Source organism: Cygnus olor, chromosome 24 (genome assembly GCF_009769625.2).
Source record: "Cygnus olor isolate bCygOlo1 chromosome 24, bCygOlo1.pri.v2, whole genome shotgun sequence".
NCBI lineage: Eukaryota > Metazoa > Chordata > Aves > Anseriformes > Anatidae > Cygnus > Cygnus olor.
In genome coordinates, this window is record NC_049192.1 from 2,933,580 (window position 1) to 2,958,048 (window position 24,469).

Genomic DNA, 24,469 nt, shown 5'->3' on the forward strand with positions numbered 1-24,469 from the left:
TTGAACAGCCTCGATGCAAACTTCATATCTGTGCTTGCAAGCTTCCCTTAAACCTATACCAAGCATTTGCTGTCGGCTACAACCCTAATCCCTTGGGTTTTATCTCTGCCCTGTGGCTGGATGCATCCCGATGCAGGTAACGGATGCAGCAGGCTGAGATGTTTGAGCACCAGGTGTTGGCCACGTATCCCCTACAAAGCAGCCCTTGCTTTCCTCTGACCAGCCCCATGCCCCCCTACTCACTGGACACCTGGAGGTGGATTTTGCTGGAGAGTGCAGTGCCGTAGTCGTTGCGGGCGAAGCACTGGTACTCGCCCTCGTAGTCCTCCGGCCGCCCCCCGCTGTGGAAGTCGATGACCAACGTCCCCGACCGCCGCCGCATGGACACTTTGGGGTCCTTGGCCACGTTGAAGAACTTCCCATTCCGCGTCCAGGAAAAGCTGGGAGGAGAGGGGAGAGGTTGGTACATGGCTGCTGAGAGCTTTACCTGTGCCAACCGGTGCCAGTGGCACAGCTCTGCTGGCTTTGGGGATAACGTGGCCAACGTGGACATGCCGGAAGCCTCAGCTGCTCCAGGGCCAGTGCTAACAAACTTCAGGGCCCCAGCACAGAGGCACTTACGTGGGAACGGGGTTCCCTTTGGCTTCACATTCAATGAAGATGTTGTCCCGCGGGTCCACGATGTAGTCCTTCACGGACTGCTTGGTGATTGTGGGGGGCTGAGGCACTGCAAAGCAAATGACAGCGGTGAGGAAGGTCGTGCAGAAAGGAAGAAGCCTCTTCCTGCTGTCCTGCAGCAGATCTGGGCATCTTCCCCAGGCCAGATATGAAATTTGTGGTTCAGAGCTCTCCAACACCTGAAGAAGCCACCAGGAGCATGTGTGGGGTGCATGCTACTTGCCACCTCTGCCCTCCTCACTGTCACCAGCCCCGCACAGGAGCAGGCAATGCCCCAGGCACACCTCGCACCAAGCCACAGCCGTCACCAGCCCCGACCCCTCGTGCCATTCCAGACATGCAGAGGAGACTAAAATGCACAGACAGAAGGCAAGGGCAGCACTTACATTCACTCTGAATATTTGCTGTTATTTCCAAAGTGCAAGCGTAGTGAAAAGAAGAAAAAAGTTTAATTGAAGAACAAACCTGTATAGATATATTATGCACACACATAAACATAATACTGTTATCAGAGGCTCTGCAAATATTATGCACAATTCACTTTACAGTTCCAGCATGTTCTTATCTACCTACTTACTATTATATAGGAGAAGCTGCTGCCGAGCATCCTGTTAACTGCTAACTGCCTGGGTAGCCTCTGTTTTTTTCGCAGGGTTGAGCAGAGGGCACAAGTCACTGGGTGGGCTCACCTGGGGAATTGGTGTCCCCAGGGTCCAGTGGGTCAGCTGCAGGAGTTGGATATGTCACCCCCTACCCTATGGCCAGGCTGACCCCGATTTCCCCATTTCACTCCCCCAAATCAGAAGCTGATAAACCCTGAGCTGGCTTTTTAGGTGATGGTCGAACTTGGAGAAGGTGCCTGTAAAATCCAGCAAAATAGGCACGTATATATATCTGGGACAGCAGCAGGCAAGGTTTTATCCTAAGAATAAACCTTGTTAGGGGTGGGGCAGGGGAAAAGCACCTAGGGAAGCTTAAAAAGACAGCCATCTCCATGGAGCTCCACACAGTCTCTGCAGTTTTTGGGCTGTGTATTTACCAATATCTGCCATGCAAGGGATGGCAGGAGGAGGCTCATTAAGTGCTGGAGGTGAGGGTGCTGGGCAGCAGGGAGGAAGAGGCCAGGGAAACGGTGAGCTGGAGAGCAAGGCTGCCTTGAGCAGTTCTCCACCAGCTGTCAGCATTTTTCTTACTTTTCTAAGGTCACATTACAAGCAAATATCAAAATTACCCAATTTCTGATAGGAAGCACAAGAAACATCAGAATAGTGCTGTTTGCAAATGCCTTCAGTTTTGGCCAATGGCACTGGCCCCTCCTTCCACGCCGGCTGCCTTCACTTCTCAAACGTTACAGATGTGAACAAAGCCAGGCCTGGAAGGAACCGCAGGGCTGTGTGCACCACATAAATTCCCATTGCTGGGAACAAGAGTGCCGTGTTTCTGTCCCAGTGACCCCAGGACCAGATTTGTTCTTCCACAACCATCTGGAACGGAGCAGAGCAGGAACTTGAACTCAAGTCGTGCACAGACAAGTGATTGCACTGCGACTCCCACCTTCCGCTTTTAAGTTCCGCAAGTATCAATTCCCCTCGGCAAACCTGAGCTTTCCTATTCCTTCTCTTCACTTATTTCCAAATTTCAGCCAAAAGCCACTGCCTCAAGATTTTCCTTCGCCTTTTGCTGCCTAGCGGAGGTACCCCGGGTACAGCCGGCATCCTCAGGGCTCTGCAAGCAGCAACCCACACGGGAGAAATTTCTGCCATCCAGAACAACCCCAGCACTTCAGCAGAAAGCTGTGCTTTTTCTACTAATGCACTGCTCGCTGGAGGATTTCTGTACATTGCGCTGTCAGAATAGATTCCCCGCAGCTACAGCCTGATTATTATTAACTGCCTCTACAGGAGGAAGCTGGGACACAAAGAAATTATGAAACTGGTTTCCAGAAGAGTAGCTGGACCGGAGCCTCTGAGCCATGACTTAGCAGCACACTCTCAGTACAAACGCTTGTCCCAGGCACATCCAAACAAGTCATCCATTTCCCATGTGCTGGCCTGAAGATGCTCATTCAGCAGAAACAGCATCCCTTGACCCCCTTCCTCCTCGCTCCATATCCCCCAACTCTCGTGCTTCTGAATAAAACATAACTCCTCTTGCATAATTAACCAAAAAGTCCCGACAGAGGAAGAGAAAAATCCTGGGTTGCTCCATTTAAACCAAGGGGCTAAAGGCTTGACAGGGCCTGGTTTGCTCCCCAGCGTGGCCCTGCTGCTCCGTCCCATTTTGGTGGGTGGCTGCGGGTCCTTTGCTCAGCTGTTGAGACAGACTGACTGCAGCTGACAGTGACCAAGGTGACTTTCTGCAGGGCACGTGGTTTGAAAGGAAAAACACCCCAAAACAAACAACAGAAAAAAAACCCTTAGGCTGGAGCAGAAAAGCTGCCTGCTCCGTGCACTTCTTGGCTCTGCCTCGTCTCCCATTCAAGCAGAAGTTATTAAAGGGGTAAAATGTAACTTACAATCCAGAGGGACTTCGATGGCGCTGACGAGGTGGTGGAGGTACAGGGCAAAGGCTATCCCTGCGCAGGTGAGGTGGGGTCTGTGCAAGACCATCTTGGACGTCGGGACAAGGCCACGACCTCAGCTGCGTCCCCCAAGGCGAGCTGGCCGCTGGCACGTGCAGGAGGGCTGCTCGGGTCCTCAGCTGCAAAACACACAGAGCAGAGGTCACCGCGCTTTTACGGCCCCATTTCCTGCCTCCCTCCCTTTGGCAGCTGCGGGGAGAGAGTGCTTGTGATCCAAACGCATTTGTGCAGAGGGATGGGGCTGCTAATGGTGCCAGAAATAGTTCCCAGGCTCTGGTGACTCAGGTACCAGCCCGCGGTCGCTGTCCTCCCAAGCCCTGCTTTGTTCCATGGACGAAGTCAGACTTATGGGGCTCACCCTTTTTAGCCTTTTAGCTCTCCCCAGGGACTGAAGGGAAGTTACCCAGAGCAAGGGAAAAAAACACCGACCAGTTCCCACAGGAGAAAAGAAAAAGGATGATTTGCTGATTAAAAAATTAATTGTATTGTATTTTGTAACTGTATTTTATGCGCAAGAAACACCTAGCAAAGAGCAAAACCCAGCTTTTACTCTGGGTTAAAATGACGAGTTGGATGTTGCTGAAGAAAGCAATGCCACGCGGACCCAGCACCAACGAGGGCCTGAAACGTGCTCCTGCACGGCTGACAGCGAACAACCACAGCCCTGCTGTTCCCCTTCCCGATACAACGCCGCGCACTGCAACACTACGGGGATATTTTTGGACCAAGGAGAGCAGAGCCCAGATGCAGCCTCTCTTTGTGAGCGAGCCTGCTGCTTTTTCTCAGTTTTCCAGCTGGGCTGGCGGCGGCACTAAGGGGCAGGAGGCTGCCTGGGGTCAGGCACTGAGATGATGCCTTCACCCTCACGTGTAGCATCCCACAGCTGGCTCAGTGCCTGCAGGTTTGGGGCACGGCAGGACCTCCCCTGACCAAAATAAACCCGTTTTGAGCCACACTCCATCCACTCCTCTCCCTGGGTTCTCATTCTAGCCCCTGTGCTCCAAGGACTCCCCGAAGCAGCCATCCCAACTCCTGGGGATGGGCAGCACATCACTTGGGGTCTTCACGCCCATTCATTTTAATTTCGCTGTTGATAAACCCACAGAGTCACTGCAGATTAAAAGACAGCGGAAAGGAGGATAAATCACCCTATCTGTACAATAAAAATCCCCTTAGAAAGGCTACTATAGCACAGAGGTTGCATCGCGGCTGAGTTACAGCCCTGTCCGTAATAGAGCTATAAATGCCGGGCAGCAGACGTGCAGACAGCTCTCTCGGCTAAGGACAGAAATAGTGCCAGGGCAGCAAGCAGTGGAAAATCCCCAGCCTGGCTCCTCGCTGCTCCTCCCCGTCTCCGCGCGCAGCCTTGCGCCGTGTCACCAGGCAGGAGAGCGGCGCGCAGAGGCCATTTGGCAAGCACGAGGAGCCCGTCTTCATGAAATATAAATAACCCGACACAGCCCGGGATGCTGCTGCCCCTTCAGCTGTTCCCGAGCCCCGACCGGAGCAGGAGCAGAGGGGAGGGGGGCCCAGCACGACAGACAAAACCCGGTGAGCGCCGGGCTCTGGGTACCGCGGGGAAAGCTGCTGGGGGAGCCGGCGAGGAGCAGATGTCACGGCAAATAAAGGGCCCTGACACATGGCTCTCGCAGCTCTCCTGAACCCCAGACAGCATCAAACCCAGCGCGAGACAACTTTTAAGGCCACTTTCCCTGTTACCCTTACAGGGGACCGGCAGTGCTGAGTTGTTTCTCCATTCACCCTGGGTTTCACTCTCCCTAAGGGAGATGCTGTTCCTGCGTCGTGCCCTGTAACCGCAGCGAACGTCTGAAAGCCATCACATTTATTGGATTGGAAGGGACGGGGAAGAACCGTGAGCATCCTTCCTACCCCTCTGCAGGCCAAACACGCAGGCCAGGATTTTTAAAGCATTAAGAGAGCAAGCTGCTCAGCTTCCAGGGTTTACCGTGCGGCGTTCCTGACCCTGCAGAGACGCCAGCATTTCAAGGATGGGTCTGAGGCAGGGCCTCCTCGCTGCCCTGCTCAGATGGGCCCGGGCCGTCTGTGTCCCTGCCCCTGGGCTGAAGCCCAAACGAAGTCGCCAGCCCGCTGCGTCCCAGTTACACCGGATTACAGACCACAGGTTGCGAAGGGGCTGGGAGGGGGAGTGTTGCTTTGATCTTTTTTGCTCATTCAAAGGATTTTCCAATCCAGCTGTTGCAATAAAAATAGTTGAAGGACAAAATAATTATAGGACTGGGCCAGTAATTAAAGTCATGTCCAGGACTTTCGCAGTCCTCAGGGACCAGGTCATGCTGAACAAAGCTTTTCAAATTACTTCTTTAGCTTTCTGTCTACGGGAAGACATCATTTTGATCTGTAGTCTTCATTATTTAGAGCGGTTCATTTCTCCAGTTACAGCTTAAACTGAATAATGGATAAGCTGGGTTTATGCCTTTCTGTTACTAAGCAAAAGTTTGACTTATAAACTAAACCAGCCAATACTGCAAACAGAGCTTTAGCAAGACTGAGATTCCTCGTGTCCTTACTCTGCTCGCATAGTGGTGCTTCACAAGATCACAAAAAGCTTTAAAACCTGCTTCATTCACAGATACAGCATGGGAGGGAAGGTGCAAGGCAGCAGGCATTTAAGTACCTGCTTTGACACTGTGCATTGGCCAGCATGAAGGAAATGTCTGTGATATGAAGGACGAGGGTCCTGGCACAGAGGCTTAGGAGATATCTCCCTACATGTGTGTGTGGGTGATTTTGCATTAAATGGCAATGCAGAAAGGACTGAGGTCCAACACCAATCCTACAGAGGACACAAAGCAGGGATCTGTGCACCCAACTGGTACAAAACCACATATCCTACCCATCATCACTGCCCTAGGACTGGAAATACAAGCTCTGTGCGTATCAGAAGAGAAATTCGCAGTGCTGCAGTTTGAGTAGATGGGAACAGCAGGGACCCAGCTGCTCAGGACCGAAGGACGTGGGCAGGACAACGTGGGAAGGGCCCGGACACCTCCAGGGAGGACAGCCTGTACGGCACAAGCGACCGTGTGTCCACGCTGAGCAGCACCGCCGGAGTGCCACTACCCGAAGGAACACGAACAAATAATAAAACCCACAACGAGGCACGCACAAAGCGCATCCCCGCCTTTGGAGCAGCGAGAGCTGGGCTCCCCTTTGTTCCGGGGCAGCTGTGGGTGCGACTCGCCGCGCAGCACGAAATTTGCTGCCGTGCTTGCGCGTGTAGGTGGGCTGCCGGGGCCGGGCGGTGCTGCCGAACACAGCCCCCATTGTCGGGGCTGCTCCGCAACGGGATGAGACGTGATGGGAACGCCCCAGCACAGCGGGATGGGGCATGAACCAGTGTGCTTCTGGGGGTACTGGTGGTGCTGGGAGCATCTGGTGCTGGGAGACATCAACATGGGAGCCCAGGCTGGAAGTTCGTGGAGTGTGGGGCTCTGGCTCCCGTGCAAAGGGGGAAGGAAGATGAAATCTCTTCTTCCAGACATGGTGTTCAGTACTAGCTGCTCCTGGCCCTGTTGCACAGTGTAGAAAAGAATTGATTCCTGCCACAGGAGCTCTGCAAACTCCTCAGCCTTGTGCCTACTGCTGTCTCCAGGGGTGGCCGCAGCCCCAGAACTGGGTGGGTTGGGGCTGGGGCTGCTCCAAAAGGCTTTGAGCTGGCTGGACCCAAAACCCATCCGAAATCTGGACCTGTGGTGTTCAGCCTGAAATCTCACACAGATCATTGCAAGATCGTCATTCCATCAGACAGGAATTTAGCTTCTTAAACACAGCTCTCATCCAGCACTGAGGCTGTAGCCGAGCACCAACAAAGGCCAGGTCCCTGCTCCACTTTCCTCTAGGGCCAGGCAACAGCGAGACAAACTTGGATGCCTTTTCCCCCAAATATTCCACCAGAGTTCAGAAGCATTCTGGCCTGGTGCTTTCCATTTCCCTGATGACCTGCTGCAACGCCAGTTCTCACAAGCTGTTAGACTGGGTTGAGAAATACATCCCCAGTATTGCTCCAGACCTCTTCCCAGACAAAGCAGACGCCTGTGTAAATACATCAGCTTTCACTGCACAAAAGTGTAACTGACCCCAGGACAGGACCTTTAAACTGGAGACTGCTCCTCTTGGCAAAACCCAACCCAACGTCCCCACCAGCAGGGACAAGCCCCTGGGACACCTTGAGCAGAGAGGTGCTGATGGCCACAGCACCCCCAGGAGGACGCGCCGTGCTCATCCCAGTGGCCGTGCTGGTGAATTGGATGGTGCTGAAACACTGCCTGGCCCACGTTACGTGTCATTGCCCTGATGTGTTCGGCTGCAGGTTTCACACTCTCGAGTTTCTCCTGATGCAAAGACAATGCTCACATATCCATAATTAAAATACAAAACATATCCAAGCACATCATTGCCCTGCGCGTGTTCGGCTGTGAGCTTCATGCTCTCAAGTGTCTCCTGATGTAAAGACAATGCTCACATACCCCTAATTAAAATACAAAACATATCCAAGCACTTTGTTTGTAAGCCACTCAAAATCTGCAGTGAAAGGGGGAAAAAATCAGCTGTTAAAACACTTTTAGGTCCTTCCCCGTCTTTTAAGAGCTCTGCTCCAGCAGCAGAACTATGGATGATCCCCCAGGGAACAACTTCCCTCTGGACACCAGCACATGCTGCCTCTCCCTTTCACTTGAGGACTCCAATCCCACTCTGGCTAAAACCTGGCTCTTCGAAGAATTCCCAGGACCATGTCCCTGCTGGCTGCAGTGCACCCGATGCCCAGCACCACTCGGGGAGCCCCAGCTCTGCTTCAGCACTGTCCTTTGCCCTCGTCTGGAGGGCAGAGCTCATGGACTTCCCCTGGGTACAAATAACCCTGGGAAAGGGCTGGAGTAATGAAATGAGGCCTCTCGGAGTGGCCACTGAAACAAATTCCTCCTCCTTGGCCCCAATCCTGCAACTCGACCCCAAACCTGGCCTCTCACAGGCAGACAGAGCAGACACGGGCATGGCTGGCGGTGGCAGGGGGAGTCTCTGGCTGGAGTCAGATACAATTAAATAATTCCTCAATGAAGGATTGTTTGTAATCAGCTCATTAGGTCCAGCAGGACACTCTCAGTAGCAATTAGGCATTTATCCTTATTTACGATTGTAAGAGGAGCAGTAAAACTCGAGCAGCTAGTGTTCCCAAGAAGATTCCTACAGCACCATTTAATGCATTGCAGTCGCTTAATTAAAACTGATTGAATAGCACAGAGCAATGTTTCCACAACGAGAAAACCCTTTTAGTTTCAGATAATGAAAAACATTGATTTAGAGGGAATACACGCATGTGATTCCCTAACTGTGAATCGTCTTCTCCCTGTCCAAAAATCCCTGTAACCACCTGCCCCATGCTTCAGACCCGTGTGCCCTCTGCTCACAGGCAAGGTGGGAAGTCAGGTTTGTCATGGGAGAGGGCTTCTGGTCTAAGATTATTGACACTCTGTGCCCACTGCAGCCCCAAAGGAGTCCCCATGCAGATCTTTGCTCCCATTCCCTGAAAAAAAAAAAAAAAAAGGAAATTTTTCAGCACAAGACCTGGGGCTACAGGGTTTTGGTGCACGAGGCAGGCATCTCCTGCAGCATCGCCGCCAACCCTCCCTGAATGCTCCAGCCCGAGTGGTTTGGGATAACTGTCCGCATCCTTCTCCTATGACTTTCCTGCCACATCTTTAAGGAACACGTCCACAGGCCATTTCTTTCAACTACTGGCTTCTTGTCTCACTGCTCCGTGGGATTTTTGGCACGTGCTGCATTTTCCTTCCACTCCCTGTAACTCTCCTGCACCACACATGGGTGACTTCTCCATCTCATGCCCCGCAGGCAGTATGCATTTTCAAAGAATCGAGCAAACAAACAGACATTGACAGAAAGCGTAGTGATAGCACCAGAAACGACGACGGCTTCCGAAAGTCACCCACCAGCAAATGCCAGCAGGAGACGCGGCAGCATCCCTCCGGCTCCGCATAGGGCAGGACGTGGGAAGTGGGAACAAATCCGTCAATCCCCTGAACTTTAAAGCCGATGCTGGCGGTAAGGAGATTTGTACTCGGCTCGGCTCAGTACCTACCAGGCAGCCAGCGCTCACCCCACCTTCCTCCTGCAGCCCTCCGGAGTCAGGACCAGCCGCACCCAGGCTCCCATTTCAGAAATACTTAGAAATATTTTAAAATCACAGGAGAAAAGGAATAATTGCACTTGCTGCTATTCAGAGCTGGGGCTGTGGCTTGCAGCTTTTGGGTGAGGACCACGGTTACGCTTTCAGGAGGTAATTCACTCCCTGGTAGAGCTGTGTAATGCTGCTGAAAGCGCAGATAACACCGGGGAGAGGATCTATCACAGTTGTATCTCAGCACTACATAATGTGAATTAATTTATCATCCTGTCCTTCTGGTACCGTAAGGAAATATTGCAGTCCTATTACACAGAGGCACTCTCGTCCAGAGAGGTTAAGTGTTACCCCAAGGTCACACAAGAGCTATGGCATGAGTGGGAAATGAGCCAAGATCACCAGAGTACTAAGTTTAATCAGAAAATAGTGTTCTACCTTTGCAGAACGGTCACTGAGAGTTTGGAAAAAGAAAAGTGGAAGCCTGAAACTCTCTGTGGAGGACAACGTGGCCTTCAGCAGCCTGCCCAGCACTCACCAGCACTGTGCAGGGCAGCAGCTGATCCTTTCGCTAGCAAAAGGAGAAAACCAAGTCCTAGAAGTTATCCTGGGCAGGAAGCAAAGGGGCTCCAGAGCTCATTTCTGCATGGGCTGCATCTTGGGCTGCCAGCCTGTGGGGTGGGTGCAAAGTGACACTTCAGGCAGGTGGGGCAGGGCACAGCTAAGATGAAATAGCAATTTATTTTATTTTTTTTTTACTTCAGGGTGGGGTGTATTTACAAGCCCTCCTATTACAATTTACTAGGAAAAATGCATGGTTTGCTTAACTTTGATATTGCTTTGTTTAAGGAGAGGGACAAGGAAGTGAGTTAGCATGAAAAATGTGAAAGGAAAAGGAAAAAATATTCAGGCAGGCAAGTTTCACCAGGAGCAGCTTTAGGGCACGTGACACCAATGACACTCACGCAGGCAGCCCACTTCCATGCTGCACAGAGCCTGCTGTCCCTGCTGTCCAGAGGCTGGTCCAGGAGCTCCTCGGTCACTGCTGCTGACCCAAAGCAGGACCCACGGCCACCAAGCCCCAGCCTGGCTGTGGGGTGGTGCCTGGGGGAGTGAACCTGGGGCACCTTGTCCAAACGGAGCAGCACCCTGTGCAAACCCAGCCCCAGCGATGGCCCTGCCAAATCCCCCAGCAGCCCAAGGAGAGGCCTGAGAGCAGCAGGCACCAATCCCCCCGCACAGCAAAGCTCCTTTCCACGGCCGTCCATCCCACGCTGCTCGGTGTGGCGGAGCATCGGGGGGCACGCGGTTAATGCTTGCCCTGCTGTGTCCCTTGGCCACCCATCCGAGGGACTGCAGCACCTGTCCCCTAGTGATTAGCCAACTGCTAATCACACAGAGCAAGAGCTATGAATAGCAAGTGCTTGGGAAAAGCTGCCTTTCCCCTGCTGGCTCTCCCATGATGCTGCCTGGCTTCCCTCTGCAGGGTTTGGCCCCAAGGAGGAGCACAGGGACCTGGGGCTTTACACCAGACACCCAAAGGTGCATTTAGTCACATCGAGATCCTGGGTGGAGAAGGGTCCTGCAGGCTCCCACGAGCTCGGAGAGCTGCCCTGCCCATGTCAAAGGGTATCCCAGAGCCCACAGCATCCCCCAAGGCATAAATAAATGATGACTTGTGTCCCCAAAGCCATGTCGGGATGTGCCACAGGAGCTGCCCGCGTGCCCCAGCACATGGTGTAAGTGACGTGATGCAACTTGTCACAAACACGCACGCCCCGACACCCCAAGAAGGGTTTTCTCTTTACACAGAGGAAAAAGGTTAATGAAGCAAAATGGCCTGATTGGCATCATGTGGATGCCTTAGGGGTTAAAAGGCTCCTGCACCAGGAAACCACTTTGGTAGCTAAATGAATTGGAGAATTGGTGTTTACATCTCACCTTACCGAAGCCCTGGCCACTTGTGATCGCTGAAGAGCCTGGGAAGAAGCCATCAGCCCTTCCACCATCCTCCAGTCCCAACCCAGGAACCCCAGTGCCTGGCTGAGTCCCGAGTAGCACAAGCAGAAGGAAAGCAAATCTGGATTTCGGAGGTGAAAGGCAGACGTACCCACCCTAGGGGTCTCTAAGCTTTCCGGCCCTACCCCACAGCAGAATTCGCATTCAGCCCCGACGCCCTGCAAGCAGTGGGGCCAGGCTGGGAATGGGGCTTTTGGACCCGTTCACGATGGTGGCTGCAGGAGGCGCTCCGAGGGGGCGTTTGTCAAGTGCTGCACGTTTCCTGCTGGAAATTACAGTACTCAAGGGTGAGGAAGGACTTGAGTACCAAAGCTTTAATTTTAGTCAAGGCATTTCTTGAGTAAGCACTTTATTTATCTCTGTCCTTAAAAAAGCTTGTGAGCCTGTGACTTATTATTAAATTTTCTTAGTGGCTGTTCTTCTGCTACTAAAGATCTGAATTTCCTGGGCAACTCCAGCATTATTCCTCCTTTAGAGACTTCCCCACCCTTCTGGCTTGTCCTATTCCAAACAGAAAATTCCTGTGCTCTCCTTTCCCTGCTTTCTGATCCCAAGACGATCCCTTTTGCTGTCCCCAGAGCATCACCAGGGCAGTCGCTTGGGCATGATTCAGGAACCAGGGCAGTCACAGTTCAGGAAACATGGGATGATTTTGTTCCAAGCCTGCAGGACACAGAGCCCACGCTTCTCTGGGTTCGGGAGGGTCAGCCTGGAAATCACCAGACCCGCAAGCAGACCTCCCACCCACCCCGACCCACCTCCACGCCATCCCCTGCCTCCATCTCCGAGCCCCGTAACCGGATCACACGCAGGTGTCACCGACAAGACAGGAACACACCTGCCGGTGATTAATCCTGTAAGTGAGCTGTATTTACAGACACCGGCTCTTTCCCCAAGCCCGGCTGAGGGCCCTCGAGCCGTGGTATCTCCTTACAGCCAGCTGTGGTGTGCAGGCACCACGTCCCTCATCCATCCCCCAGGAGGGCTGGAGACTTGGCTGTGGCCACGAGCCATCCATGCTGGGTCTCAGCCCAGATCCCACCACCCATCTCCCCAAAAGAGCCCGTGTAGGTAACGGAGCTGCTCTGCCCCTCCCAGACACAGCCGTGGAGCACGTCTGGTTTCCGTGTTGTGCAAAATGCCTTTGACATTTCATTTCAAACCCCAGGCATTTAAACGGCGGTGACGGAGCAAAGCGGCAGCAAATCTGACATTTCATCCCTGAGCTCTGACACACAGACTTCAGACAGCACTACGACACGGAACAGTTCAGGGAAATGGGAGGGGACCCAGAAAGATACAGCAATTCTTCAAAACCTTACATAAAAATGTAAATACAGTTATCTGGAAGCTTGCTTGAAGGACCGAGCCTGCCTCTCTCGGTGGCACTGGGACTTCCTTTCGAAATGCTGGGTAACCAGTTTTCCTTGCCCTGTGCACACCGAGATCCTAATTACAGGTGGGGAGTCAGAGGAAGGGAGTCATCAGCTCTCATCTGCACTCCCTTAACCAGTCACTCTGCATTGTAATCGAGCTCACAGTTGTGAAATCCAACAAAAAAATACCTTTTATTGGACTATTCTCTTGGCATAAAGTGCGTCTTGTAGAGATTTTCCAAGAATGGCAAGCCAAATATCACAAGCCCCCAGTGTCAGCCGACTATCCTGAGGAAAACCACCTCACCGCCCCATCTGGGCACTTCTAATAAACCCTTTTGGCCCACTTCAAATCCCACGTGGGACACCTTTGCCAGAGATGCTCATTTCTTACAAGTTCTTTGACTCCTCTTCCCTCCCGCTCCCCCACGACAATATTTTTAACCATTTTTTTCCCCGGCCGCAGCAGCTGGCGGTGCAAAGCCGGTGGTCGACGTGTCTCCCACCCTCCCGTACCATTGCCTTGGCCTCATCCCCACCGCCTGCCCGCACACCTGCAACCCCGACAGCCCTGAGCGACAGATAGCACGGTGCAGCACCGATGCTGTGAAATCAGGCTTTATTTATTACCCCGAGCAGCAGCCTGTGCTCAGGGCTAGCAGGGAAACACCATCCCCTGGTATTCCGCAGCAGCGCCGCGGGGAACTTGCCTTTGCACGTTCCCTAGCACATTTTTACATTACTCCGTCTGAAATTCTCACCCTTCGCAAGGCGGTCATTAATATTGCCAGCACAGCCGCTCCATCTGCCTTTGGAGCCCCCTCCAACATGGCAATAAGTTAATTGGTAGAAGCATTTGGCTTCCACTTAATGAAGTTGGCACAAAAACAGCTTTTAACCTTCAGGACTGAGTACAGGATGCAGATTATTTGTTCCCTGTGCTGGAAAAAAAAAATAAAAGTGTTGGTTATGCACACTGAGGGACAGGGCTGGCGCTTGCTGGTTATTTTAAGAGGCCAAATGAGTGCAGAGGCAGCGGGGCACAGCCAGCACCGTGCTCAGCACCCTTCCTGGGAGCCTCTGCCCAGGCTGTGCAGGGAGCGCTGCCCTCCCACGCCACCCTGCTGTCACCAGTGGCCGGGTGACGCCCGCACCCAGACAGTGCCATTGCTGGCACCTGGGAATGAGAAGCAAAAGCAACTGGTTTGTGCCCTGGCAAGGTGTGGACGGGCACCCAGACAGTGCAGGTGCCAGCAACAAGTGATGGATAAGTAACAGAAGAAAAAAAAACATCAACACAGCTGCAAGGCTGACCATTGCTTTGCGATCTGTGCAAGCTCACTCCCGAGACTGCAAGCAGCATTTAGCCGGGAGGTCGGCTGGTTGACCAGGGGACGCACGAGCCAAGGAGCCTTATCTTCCTTCTCTGGGCTGCAAAACATTTCCGACGTCCCACAGGCTGGAAGATAGGAAACACATGTCCTACAGACCCTGGCAAATGCGAACCTCTCCCTGACAAAAAGCGTAAGCGGGGGGGAAATGTTCGCTGGATTAACAGTGGGATTTAAAGACAAACGGAAAACAAAGGAACGGACGACTTGAATATTCAATTCTTCCACTCTCTCATCTCAAATTCATCCTGCCAAGCTCTGCACCGTGGAGATGAACTGCTGCAAGTGTTAAGTGTGAAATATCACCCTAAAAGCCATTAAAACACCGCAGCTGACAAGAAACAAGGACTAATTAGGAGGGATTGGGAACCAAGGGCTAAATCAGCAGTTTTCTTGAGTTCTGCAAGCCAAAGCATGAGCTGAAGTGTGGCTCTGGTTTTCTAGTAACTCCCCATTCCTCTTTCCCCCCTGGCAGCACCCAGGGACGGAGAAGCCATCGGGGAGCACCCGAGACCACCAGCATGGGGCAGCTCGGGGCAGCCTGGACCCGCGGCTGCGTCCCGGCGCCGCCGTCCCCGTGCGTGGCCCTGGTCGGGCTCCAGCTGGCGGCTGCTGCACGCCCTGGCCCCGACACGGCTCGGGGGGAGCCCGCGCTCGGCCAGGGCTTTTCTAAAGCCATTCCCAGGCTCCTTCCTTGACTCCTCTCAGACAGAAGTTCATCTAGAAATGCAGAGCATGTCCTGCGCTGGCTGAAGCAATACGGAAAATAGTAGACGTTTTTCACGTGGCTTTGGAAGGAGTCGTGCTCTTTTCTTCCAGCACAAACCCTGCTGAAGTTTTCCAGGTGAGGTTATCCTCACGCTGAAGGAGCCACGAATCCAAAGGAAAGCTGCACACTAAACTTTTGATTTTAAAAGTAGAAAAAAAAAATGAGCTTCTTGAGCAAAAATGCGCACAGAGAACCACGTGGACCTGGATCACCACAAAAGAGGGAAAACCACAAATCACTGATTCCAAGTTTCCCATTTTTCTGTCTTGCGCAGCCCACAGCTTTCCCTGGTCTGCAGCTCCTGCTTGCCCTGCCAAGCCAGCAGCAGAGTGTGTGCACCCAACCAGCCGCCCGTGGGACCCCAAGGCTGAAACTGGCTTCTCTGTGCCGCCGCGCTCAGCTCCCCTGGGAATTAAGGGCGCTGAAGAGCCCAGCCCGTTCAGGCATTTCCCCGCTCTAAGACTTTGTTACAGGCCTTGATAAGGCAAGCATGTGCTTAAAAGATAGCCACATTAAAAAATCATCTCTCCCCAGAGATATTTTCACAGCTCATTTATTAAACCCCCTCAAAGAACGGAGGGGGAAAGCCAGCTTCGACTGTTTTCAAGCTGTAACAAGGGATATGAGAGTTCATTTTTGCCTTCTGGTCTTGCTGCTAGTTTCACTCCTAACAAGCCGAACTTCAAGGCAACGCAGTTATCGCATGAGCAGCTTGATTTTAAAACCAGCACGAACAAAGGGAGAGCTAGCCACAAGTCGGATCACTTCTGGGCTGGTCCTGTATTCCCTGGCTGCATCTTCATATCCAATTCAACCAGACTGCTCGCTTCAGAGCTACGCTTTAATTTAAGGATGGGATTTTCACGGTCATTTGCAGACAAGCCCGTGCTTGGTACTACAAAGTGGTGAAGCAACACCATCCCCACCAGAAAGCGCCAAGGGGCTTCTGTTAATGAGCTTCAGCTCGGTCCCATGCAGGACCAGATGGGATTTTTGCCTGGATCCACGAGGGCAGCAATGGGGTTTTCCAGGTGCTCTCGTCCCACTTGGAGCATTGCTCTCCTGGCTGCAGGAGGAGGTGGCCGATCCCAATCCTTGCTCACTTGGCCAGCACTTCCCAAAGAAGCTCCGTAAATCACCCAAATCTGCCAGAACCGAGCCCACTGAGGCAGCTCAACAGAGCCAGAATATTTTTTCCACTGCTCATAAAACACTCCTTTTTATGATCTTACGATTACAAACAGCTGTTTATTTTGCCAGTGAGCTTTTTTAAAAGCATTCTTTCCAACGCATAATGAAAAGTGTCAGGCATTTTCCAGGAATTTTCAGAGCAGAGAAAGTTTGGCACTCGGTTCTTTGAGAATCGCTGAAAGGGGGCAATTAGCTTAAGAACAAGCATCTATTCTGGGTAGCGAGCTCAGGATCCGTCATCTGGCATCCAAACAGGCACCATGTGACAAGTGGATGCCGAGCAGTCAGAGCCTCCCTCCCGCTCAGGCATGCATACAATTCCCATAATGTCTGCCTCCCAGCCTGCGCTCAGAGCTGGGCAAACCTGCAGGCAGCTGTAACCCTTGGTTTTCTTCGCATCTTTTTGTTGAGAAAGCTGCGAACGAGCCGGCTGAACGCCACAGCCTGCTGCGAGGTGTAGCCGGGTCCCCCTGCCTGGGCAGGAATTGAGGGCTCCAAGGGGCAGTGGGGGGCTCTCACCCCTCCTGCCCGCAGCGTTTTGTGCAAGATTAGCACACGCTTTGTCCCCTCCACCACGCAGCAGGTGGGACCAAACGCAAAGACTGCCACCACGGTCAGTTCAAGCAGAAAAACGAAGCCAGGGTGGAGGAACCAGGGGCACAAAGACACCACGGGGTTGGCACCAGGGCTGCGCTGCGAGCATCTCCGTGAGCATACAGGCAGCAGCACATCTCCGCGGCATTACATCAAGGCAGCCACCCCAACTAACACATTTCCACCATCGGAAGCTTCACGCCTTGAGAAACACGAGAGAGGTGTGAGCTCCGATTCTTTAACAAACGAGGATTTCCGTGCAGGAGGAACGAACCCTGCCCAAACGTGCCCAGGCAGCCCTAAACACACTTGGGGCTCCGCACTCCATCGTGCGGCGGGATTGGAGCGGGACGGTTCGGGGCAGGGGGCCGGGGTCACCACCAGCCCCCCCAGCAGCACTCTGAGCCCCCCAGCCGCTCACCAGCACCCTGCGGGAGCGCAGCACTTGTGCGTGCCCATGGCAACCCGCGCTCATGCGCAGAGCCGCCTGCGGGAGCAAAAAAGGGGGGGAATTTGGTCCCCACCTCAAAAATAATTCATGAGAAATTAGTGAGAGCTACAGCAGCCCCCCCCCCCAGGGTCCTTCCCCCCAGCCCTGCTGGGGAGCAGCCGGGCAGAGGACCTTCCTCTCTGCTCCCCTTGGCAAAAAGCTGTTAATTTCGAATTAAAAAAGGAAAGGAGCCTTTTCTTGGGATGTCGGTTCTCAGGTGCAGGTTTGCACCTCTTCCCCCCTTCCCTCTGGAGCAGGCAGAGGGTTTGCTTCGAGCCAGCCCCCCCACAGGTCCCACTGCACCTCCTGGGAACCCAGCACACACCCCACAGCCACATTTCAGCCATTTTATGCTACTTATCTTCTACGCACTTTCACGCAAATTCTCCCTACAGAGAGAGATGCGGGGAAACATACTTGCCACCCTCCGAGTCGCAGCGGTGCAAGCATCTCCCACCACCCTCTGTTCACCCCTGCTCCCCTCCCATTAGGGCTGCCAACAGCACGCTGCTGGGTGCTGCTGGGGCCTGGGGAGGTCACCGTGTGTTCTGCCCTTCTCGCCTCTTCCTCTCCAGTTGGCCACTAGATAGCCCACGGTGGCTAGTGGCTCCTGCCTCTCCATTGCCGCGGCTCTGCGTGAGCCTGGGGTTATAACTCGGAGCTGCCTTTCTGCTCTCGGGCTGCGCCGTCGTGGTGTGGAAAGAAAGATGCCAGGGCAAGGGGAGAGGGAACCCAAGATGCAGCCGAATTGAGCTTATCCAGAGCTTTCCTCTTCTGCATTCCCAATATCAGACGCCTCGCGGGCAGGAGGGAGGTGGGTTTGTCCCGCACCTGGGCTACGTGTTGGGGAGATCGACCTGCAGCCAGTTCTGGGACCAGGAAGGACGCTCCCCCTAACAGATTTCTATGGAATTTGCTCCGAAAACGAGCCAGCAACCAACACGGCTGTTGTTACTGGGGTATTTGGATGGGTTTCCCTGCGAATCGTTCAAGAGGTTTCCCATTTTAATCAGTCCAAGTTACAGCCACAGGCAGGTAAGTCTGATGCACATAACTCAAAACGGCTCCTCCTGAGCAACCTGGCCGCAGCTGCACCCAAACCATCTCACCTGGGGGCTGCGTGGAGACCTGGAGCAGCTCAGGGAGGAGGAAAGGATGCATCTGCATGCCAGGAAGGGACAAGCAAGATGCAACAGCATCCTCCTTGTACACCCCCGCTCCCAAGATCACCTGGCAGGAGGGAGGAGAGCAGAGAGGCAGATTTCCAGGTCAGCAGCTAGCGCACGCCTCCTGCATTCCTCCAAAGACACCCTGTGAGGTGCAGGGAGCTTTCTGAGGGCTGCTAGAGCCTGAACGTCCCTCTGCAAGGAGGGGTTGGGCACAGCCGAGCAGACAAAGCCTGCCATTAAAAGGTAACGAAAAGGCCCAGCACAGTTAGTGGGGAGGACGCTAATCACCTCCCCGAGGAGTTCTCTCCTGACTCACCCCCGGAGGCTGCAGGGTGCTTCAGTGCCTCCTACCATCGCCTCCGGATGCAGTGCTCTGCTCCCACGGCTCAGCACCCGCACCCTGGGCGGGTGGGGGGCACCCATGGGTCCTGTGGAATGACCCCTTCCCACCTCTGCACAGCGGGACCCAAACGAAACCGCAGCAGCGTGCGAAGGAGCGGGACGGACCTGACTGTACTAAGCTTACACCTGGGCTGCTGCAGCTCCACCACCTCCTTCTGCAAAAAAAGGCTTATTAATGACCCAAGCAGCCAGGGTAATACTTTTATATCTTGCTCTGTAGCTCTCAGGATTAAAAGAGAAGCATCCTAATCAAATCCAGCGCGTACTTCCAATGAGCGCTGGTCTCTGCACAGCCTCCCCCCGCAGAGGATCGGGCTGTCTCCATCCAGGCCCAGCGTCAGCACCCCGGTGACGAGCGGCGCCAAGAGCAGGAATTAAGGTGTTCGATGCACACGTCAGCCCTGCGTGACTTGGAAAGGAAGGGAAAGCAGGAAGGTCAGAAGACACACTGTGACGACAGGTGAAAACCCGGTTAGCTCACCCCTGCAGCATCCCAACAGGGCGAAAGGCAGTCGGAGGAGCAGGGGCTGCACGGGGGAGTCGGGTGCTGCAGCAGGACGGGTGCACCACGGAGCTGCAGACGCCCAGCCCTGGTGACTCGCCTCGTGCCCCAGGGAGGCCCTCAAGCAGGAGGCACGAGCAGACTTTCCTGCCCGTCCTACTGCAAACGCCTTTTGTCTCGGTGCCTGAGGATTTGCCAGGGTGCCATCTCCACCCCACCTCCTTACACGCTGCTCCGAGGGCAGAGAGGGAGCTGCCTGCCTGTGCCTCTCCCATTTAAGACCTGGTTTTCCCCTCCAGAGCTCAGGTGAGGGTGCTCAGGCTCCTCCAGCCCTCACAGCCATGTGCCAGGGTGCCAGCACCTCCCGCACTGCTGCAGAGCATCCTCCCCTTGTCCCCCCCGTGCCCCTGCCTGACACAGGGCTGTGTTATCCCCAGCCCCGCCGGCTGGTGAGCAGCAGAAGGCACAATAGCAGTTATTAATAACCCCGACTCTCTCCTCCCTGCTCTTGCTGGATTTCCCTCATGAATAACGCAGGAGCTGCGGCGCAGGACACTGCCCACTCTGTCCCCTGCCACCCCCACGCCAGCAGGGAGGGGGCTCGAGTGCCAGCCAGGGCCTGTCCCCATGTCCTGGGCGCCAGCACCGCCGGGACGGGGTGGGGTTTGTTCCCAGATGCAGCTTCCTTTTGTTCCAGCCCCGCCGGGAGCGATGTGACAGCCTCACGCATTGCACGGCCGGCAAGGCAGAGAGCAGAGCTCCCGCGGGTGCCGGAGAGCCCACGGACGGAGACTTCCAAGCCAGAGATTTTAAAGCATTTCACCAACATTTCGGCTTTATTGCCCCCCTTTTACCAGCGGCAGCTTCTCATTTCACAGGCGTGCAAATGGCACCAGTAAAGGTATGGAAGGGCGAGGAGAGTAGCAGGGAGCCTCAGCATCCAGCGCGCTCATTTGGGCAGCTCCCGGGTTGCTCAGCCCCAACTCTGCTGCTACGCACCTTGAAGTGCCAGAGGGCGATTTCGGTGAAGCCCCCCCTGCCCTGCAGCCACAGTGCTGACATCCCCGAAACGCAGACCTCACAGGTGCTGCCAAGAACGTTCTTCGCTGCAAAGCACAAGATGAAGGCTCAAAAGCTCAAACTGGTCCAGGTCAAACGAGGAGCCGAGGAGGAGCTGGCCCACATTCGGAGCACACACACTCCATCCCAGCCCATGGACAGCACCGGCTTTTCTGGGCTTGTCCCAGCTGTGGCTACAAACAACAAAAACTCACTTGGAGCTCTGAAACCCTTGCAGTGCAGAAAGCGCAAGGCGCGCTTCAGAGTCAGGCTCCAAACAGCTCTTGCGAATCCTTCCTGCCCCCGAACACGAAGCATCCTTGAGTCTGCGTGCCCGGTGCAAGGTGTCCCACCTCGGTGCCCGATTACACCCACCCCAGTGGCCAAGCCAGACCCGTTCTGCACACCACAAGACCACGGCACAACGCCCCGCGAACATAAGCAAACGGAGCAGACCCGCTTCGCTCCCTGCTGAATCACTTACTGCGCCGCTGGCACTGCTGGCGAGGAATTTCCCTGATCCTTGCGAGGCTCAAGCCCGAGACCCGGTGTGCAGCCGCAGCAGCTGCGTGCTTAACTCGTGCAGCGTCGCGCACCAAAGGCATTCGGAGCCCGGGAGCTGATAATTACCTCCCAGCAGGATTCGGCGCAGCCCGCACCAGCCTTGCCCTGCATATAATTAATGGCACCTCTCGCAGTTAAATGCTTTGCTGCCAGCCAGACTCCAGCTGCCAAGGGAGAAGCTTTTTCCCCCAGGATGGGGTCAGCTGGGGCACAGCGGTACCCGGGCTGCGAGGGGGGCGACTCGGGGAAGGGGCCAAGCTCAGCTCCGTGCAGCACCCAGACGTGAAAGGTTCTTCCTCAGCATTCCCCCCACGGCACAAAGGGATTCAGGACATGGTGGGGGGCAAGCCAGGGTAAAACAGGGGGCAAGCAAAAAGGCATGGGGTAGGCAGGCAGGGAGGAGGGCAGGGAGCAAGACCCTGCACCAGGGGGGCATCAAGCCCCATGAGACCCCCACTGCAGCACCGCTGTGCTCCCCCCAGTAACACCAGTGTGGATGCACCGTCACCGAGCGGGGCCTTTGACTCCGCAGGACAGCCTGTACCAGGACACGGGGACACGTGGGATTTTCCTTTCTGAATGGAGAGCTGGCAGATCGCTCCCCCCCCGAAACGCTTCCCTGGCCCACGCTTCCACCAGCTGTGGGTGGAAAACACTGAAAACTCGCTTTGAGCCGTCAGGTCAAAATTCCCATCCATTTCTCCGGTCCGAGACAAGAGAAGGGCTGAAGTTCTTCTTCAATCCAGCCCTGACATGAAAAAATCCCCCAAATCTGCACCTCGGATCCTTTTCAGGCTCCTTCGCCCTCGCGGTGCATCCTGTGTTTCGCTATTTTCCCAGTAGCAAGTCACAGCTTTTAAAGAGCCGGCCACAAAACGTCGAAGAGAGGTGATTTAATTAAAAAACGAGCACAGCCCGCATATGCATCCCAGTTCCTCTGGTAATTAGGAAACAGATGGGGGAAGGAGAGGGGGGGGAGAGGAATCTTTGTTAGGTTAATTGTTTGAAGTCACTAAATGAAATATAGGTGGCCTGATTTCCCTGGGGGACTGCACACAAACTTAAGTATAGACTTTTGCAGGGAATAAAAAAAGGGGGTTTCCCCGTGAAGGGCAGCAGCAGATTATGACTAATCAGGCAAGAACAGAAGCGATAAACCCCAAGAAAAAAAACAACAACAACAAAGCTCCCCTTTGTAGCTTCAGATGAGGAATTGACCAATCTGATCCACAACTTCATTACCATCTTATTAAAACGCTATTTCCATTTTCCTGATTAAACGGGTGCGAGTAGAAAAATCTTTGCGGTGCTGGCCGTCCTCCAGAGGCGGCGCTGCTAAGGGGTCAAAGCCCCGGGGGGAGCTCGGGTGACATTTTTTAAGAAAACGCTTTGCTTTTGCTTCCCGGAGCCCGAAGGTGCCCTCCAAGGGCGCATCTTCCTCCCAGCTCGGATGTACCAAGAACCTGATATTTTGGAGCAAACACAGCAATATCTCCACGGCTTTCCGGCTCCCATCTCCCAGCACTTGTTATTACTGCTCGCTGGATGCCAGATGCCAAGGGGTGCGTTCTTATCTCCGCAAACAAGAGGGCACAATCCTCCCCCCCCAAAAAACACAGTGCTCTAAAACTTACCCTTTAGAGACAGTTACAGCTCCAATAACTGTAAGCCTCAGCCAGCTGATCAGTGTTACTTGTGGCAGCTAATTTAATCACAAACCCAATGAAGTTCAGTCCAAATAAACTCCAAATCCTTCCTCCCCCATCAAAGGGCATCGTAGGCACCACGAACCGATCTCGGTCTGACTCCGCTGCCTGCAGTTCTCATTAAGCCAGAGTCGCTGCCGGGTTAATTACACGGCCAGCCCTGCTGATCCGGATTATTCAGATCGGGCAATGCCCAAGGGGAAGCCGGCAATCCCAAACAGCTTTCAAACCATGAGAAAATTAGAGGGGGGCTGGAAACGAGAAGGATAAGGGGTAAGTGCAATGGGACAATGAGAGCAGGACAGGGCCTCTGGATTTGAAACCCTAAACTCCATTCCTGCCATCCGATTAGTACTTCTGTCTCTGCTTTCCTCAGTACCCAGGCAATGCTTTCCTGCTGTCTGGTGAAATTAAAACATGATCCAGCCTCTCGTGGGGTCAACACTGAAGAGGCATAAGTAAAATCTGAGTTTAAGAGCTGAATTTCTTTTAATCTGCAAAGATGCCTGAGGCAGGTCCTGAGCTGACCCATCACGATACCAAAGAAAATGAACACAGCGTGGGGCTACGCTGCAGAAACAGTGACCAGAGCAGCCTGCTGAGGACATCAGCAACATTTCCATGGCTGCTGCGGTCGTTCAGGCACACTCAGTCCCTGTGCCCGCCCAGCACCGAGAATTATGAGGTCTGGCCTTGCCATTGTGGCCGCCTCGTTTGGGAGCAGGGTTGGCTCTGTCTGCTCCTCCTGATGGGGCTGCGGCTGCCGGAGGCTGCAGTGTCCGTGTGGCATCGCCTAGCGATGCTCCCAGGACACTTCCCTGACCCCAAATCTTGGCTGATAATCCCTGATCCTGACCTTTACAGCAGCACACTCACATGAGACAAATTGCTGAAGGTTTCCCATCACAGCAGAGGCTGTTACTGGCGATGGGCACGCAAGAAGCACGTCAGGAGGCGCCCTGGAAGGGACACCGAGCCTGGCAGGAGGCGATGGCCTCAGCATATAGTGGTGGGTGGTCAGAAGCAGGGCTTGTTGCCCGCAAAAATTCATCCCTGCTTGATGACTGAAGCCACTGGGGATTAGCTCAATTAGCCCAATATCTCTATTGCTTTAAGTTGCGGACAGCGCTAGCTGCAGGCCTGGGAGATAGGGAATAATGAGGACAAACAGAGGCTCCCCAGGGAAGACGAGCCATGCTCTCTTTTCAGGATCCATGAAATCCCATTGATTGCTTACAGGCTTGTTCTGAGCAAGGAGAGTCCACTGTAGCTGTTTCCTCCTTACCCCCAGAGGAGCCCAAAGAGGCTTTTAGAAGCCGTCACCTTTCAGGGATAATTAGCTGCTGGAGAGGGGCTGGCGGTTTGCATTCATGGGGTGAATGCCCACAAGTCAGCAGCGAGGGCAGGGAAAATCCTCAACTCCTTGCACAGACCTCACTTGGTGCTTTATCAGGCACTAAACATGCCCAGGATGGCAGCTGGGAAACGATTCTAGCTTAGCATAAAGCTGTTTATCAAACAAGATGCGTTTCTTGTTCCCTGAAATGGCAGCACACAGGAGCTAACAGAGCACTGCCTTCTGCTTGCTTAGCCCTGCAAACCTCCCGCAGTCACACAGGTCAAATTTGGGGATCCTGCAAAGTTTCTGACCAGAATAAATTAACCAGATATCTCTCCTGTCTTTGTTGTGAAGGAAACCGCAAAGACAAAGCGGTTGCTGTTTTCTAGTACTTGTACTTGGTGCAGTTTCTCGGTAATGCTTTCCTGCCTGCTGTCCCTCCTTATGGGGCTCCTTACAGAGTG

The 24,469-nt window shown here is 53.9% G+C and overlaps 1 protein-coding gene across 8 annotated transcripts in view; it reads right to left on the bottom strand.

Annotated features, from left to right (window-relative positions):
- NFASC (neurofascin) overlaps positions 1 to 24,469 on the bottom strand; it is an 84,698-nt gene that overhangs the window by 47,856 nt on the left and 12,373 nt on the right. For 4 of the 8 annotated variants that reach the window (XM_040536143.1, XM_040536144.1, XM_040536142.1 and 1 more), the window contains exons 2-5: positions 3,194 to 3,378; positions 1,065 to 1,082; positions 622 to 727; positions 244 to 440 (exon numbers count right to left, since the gene is read on the bottom strand). In XM_040536143.1, the coding sequence (XP_040392077.1) occupies positions 244 to 440; positions 622 to 727; positions 1,065 to 1,082; positions 3,194 to 3,287 (415 nt within the window). In that variant the 5' untranslated portion in view covers positions 3,288 to 3,378. The remainder of the gene's footprint in view (positions 1 to 243; positions 441 to 621; positions 728 to 1,064; positions 1,083 to 3,193; positions 3,379 to 24,469) is intronic. The other 4 variants (XM_040536150.1, XM_040536146.1, XM_040536145.1 and 1 more) reach the window with 1 other exon arrangement.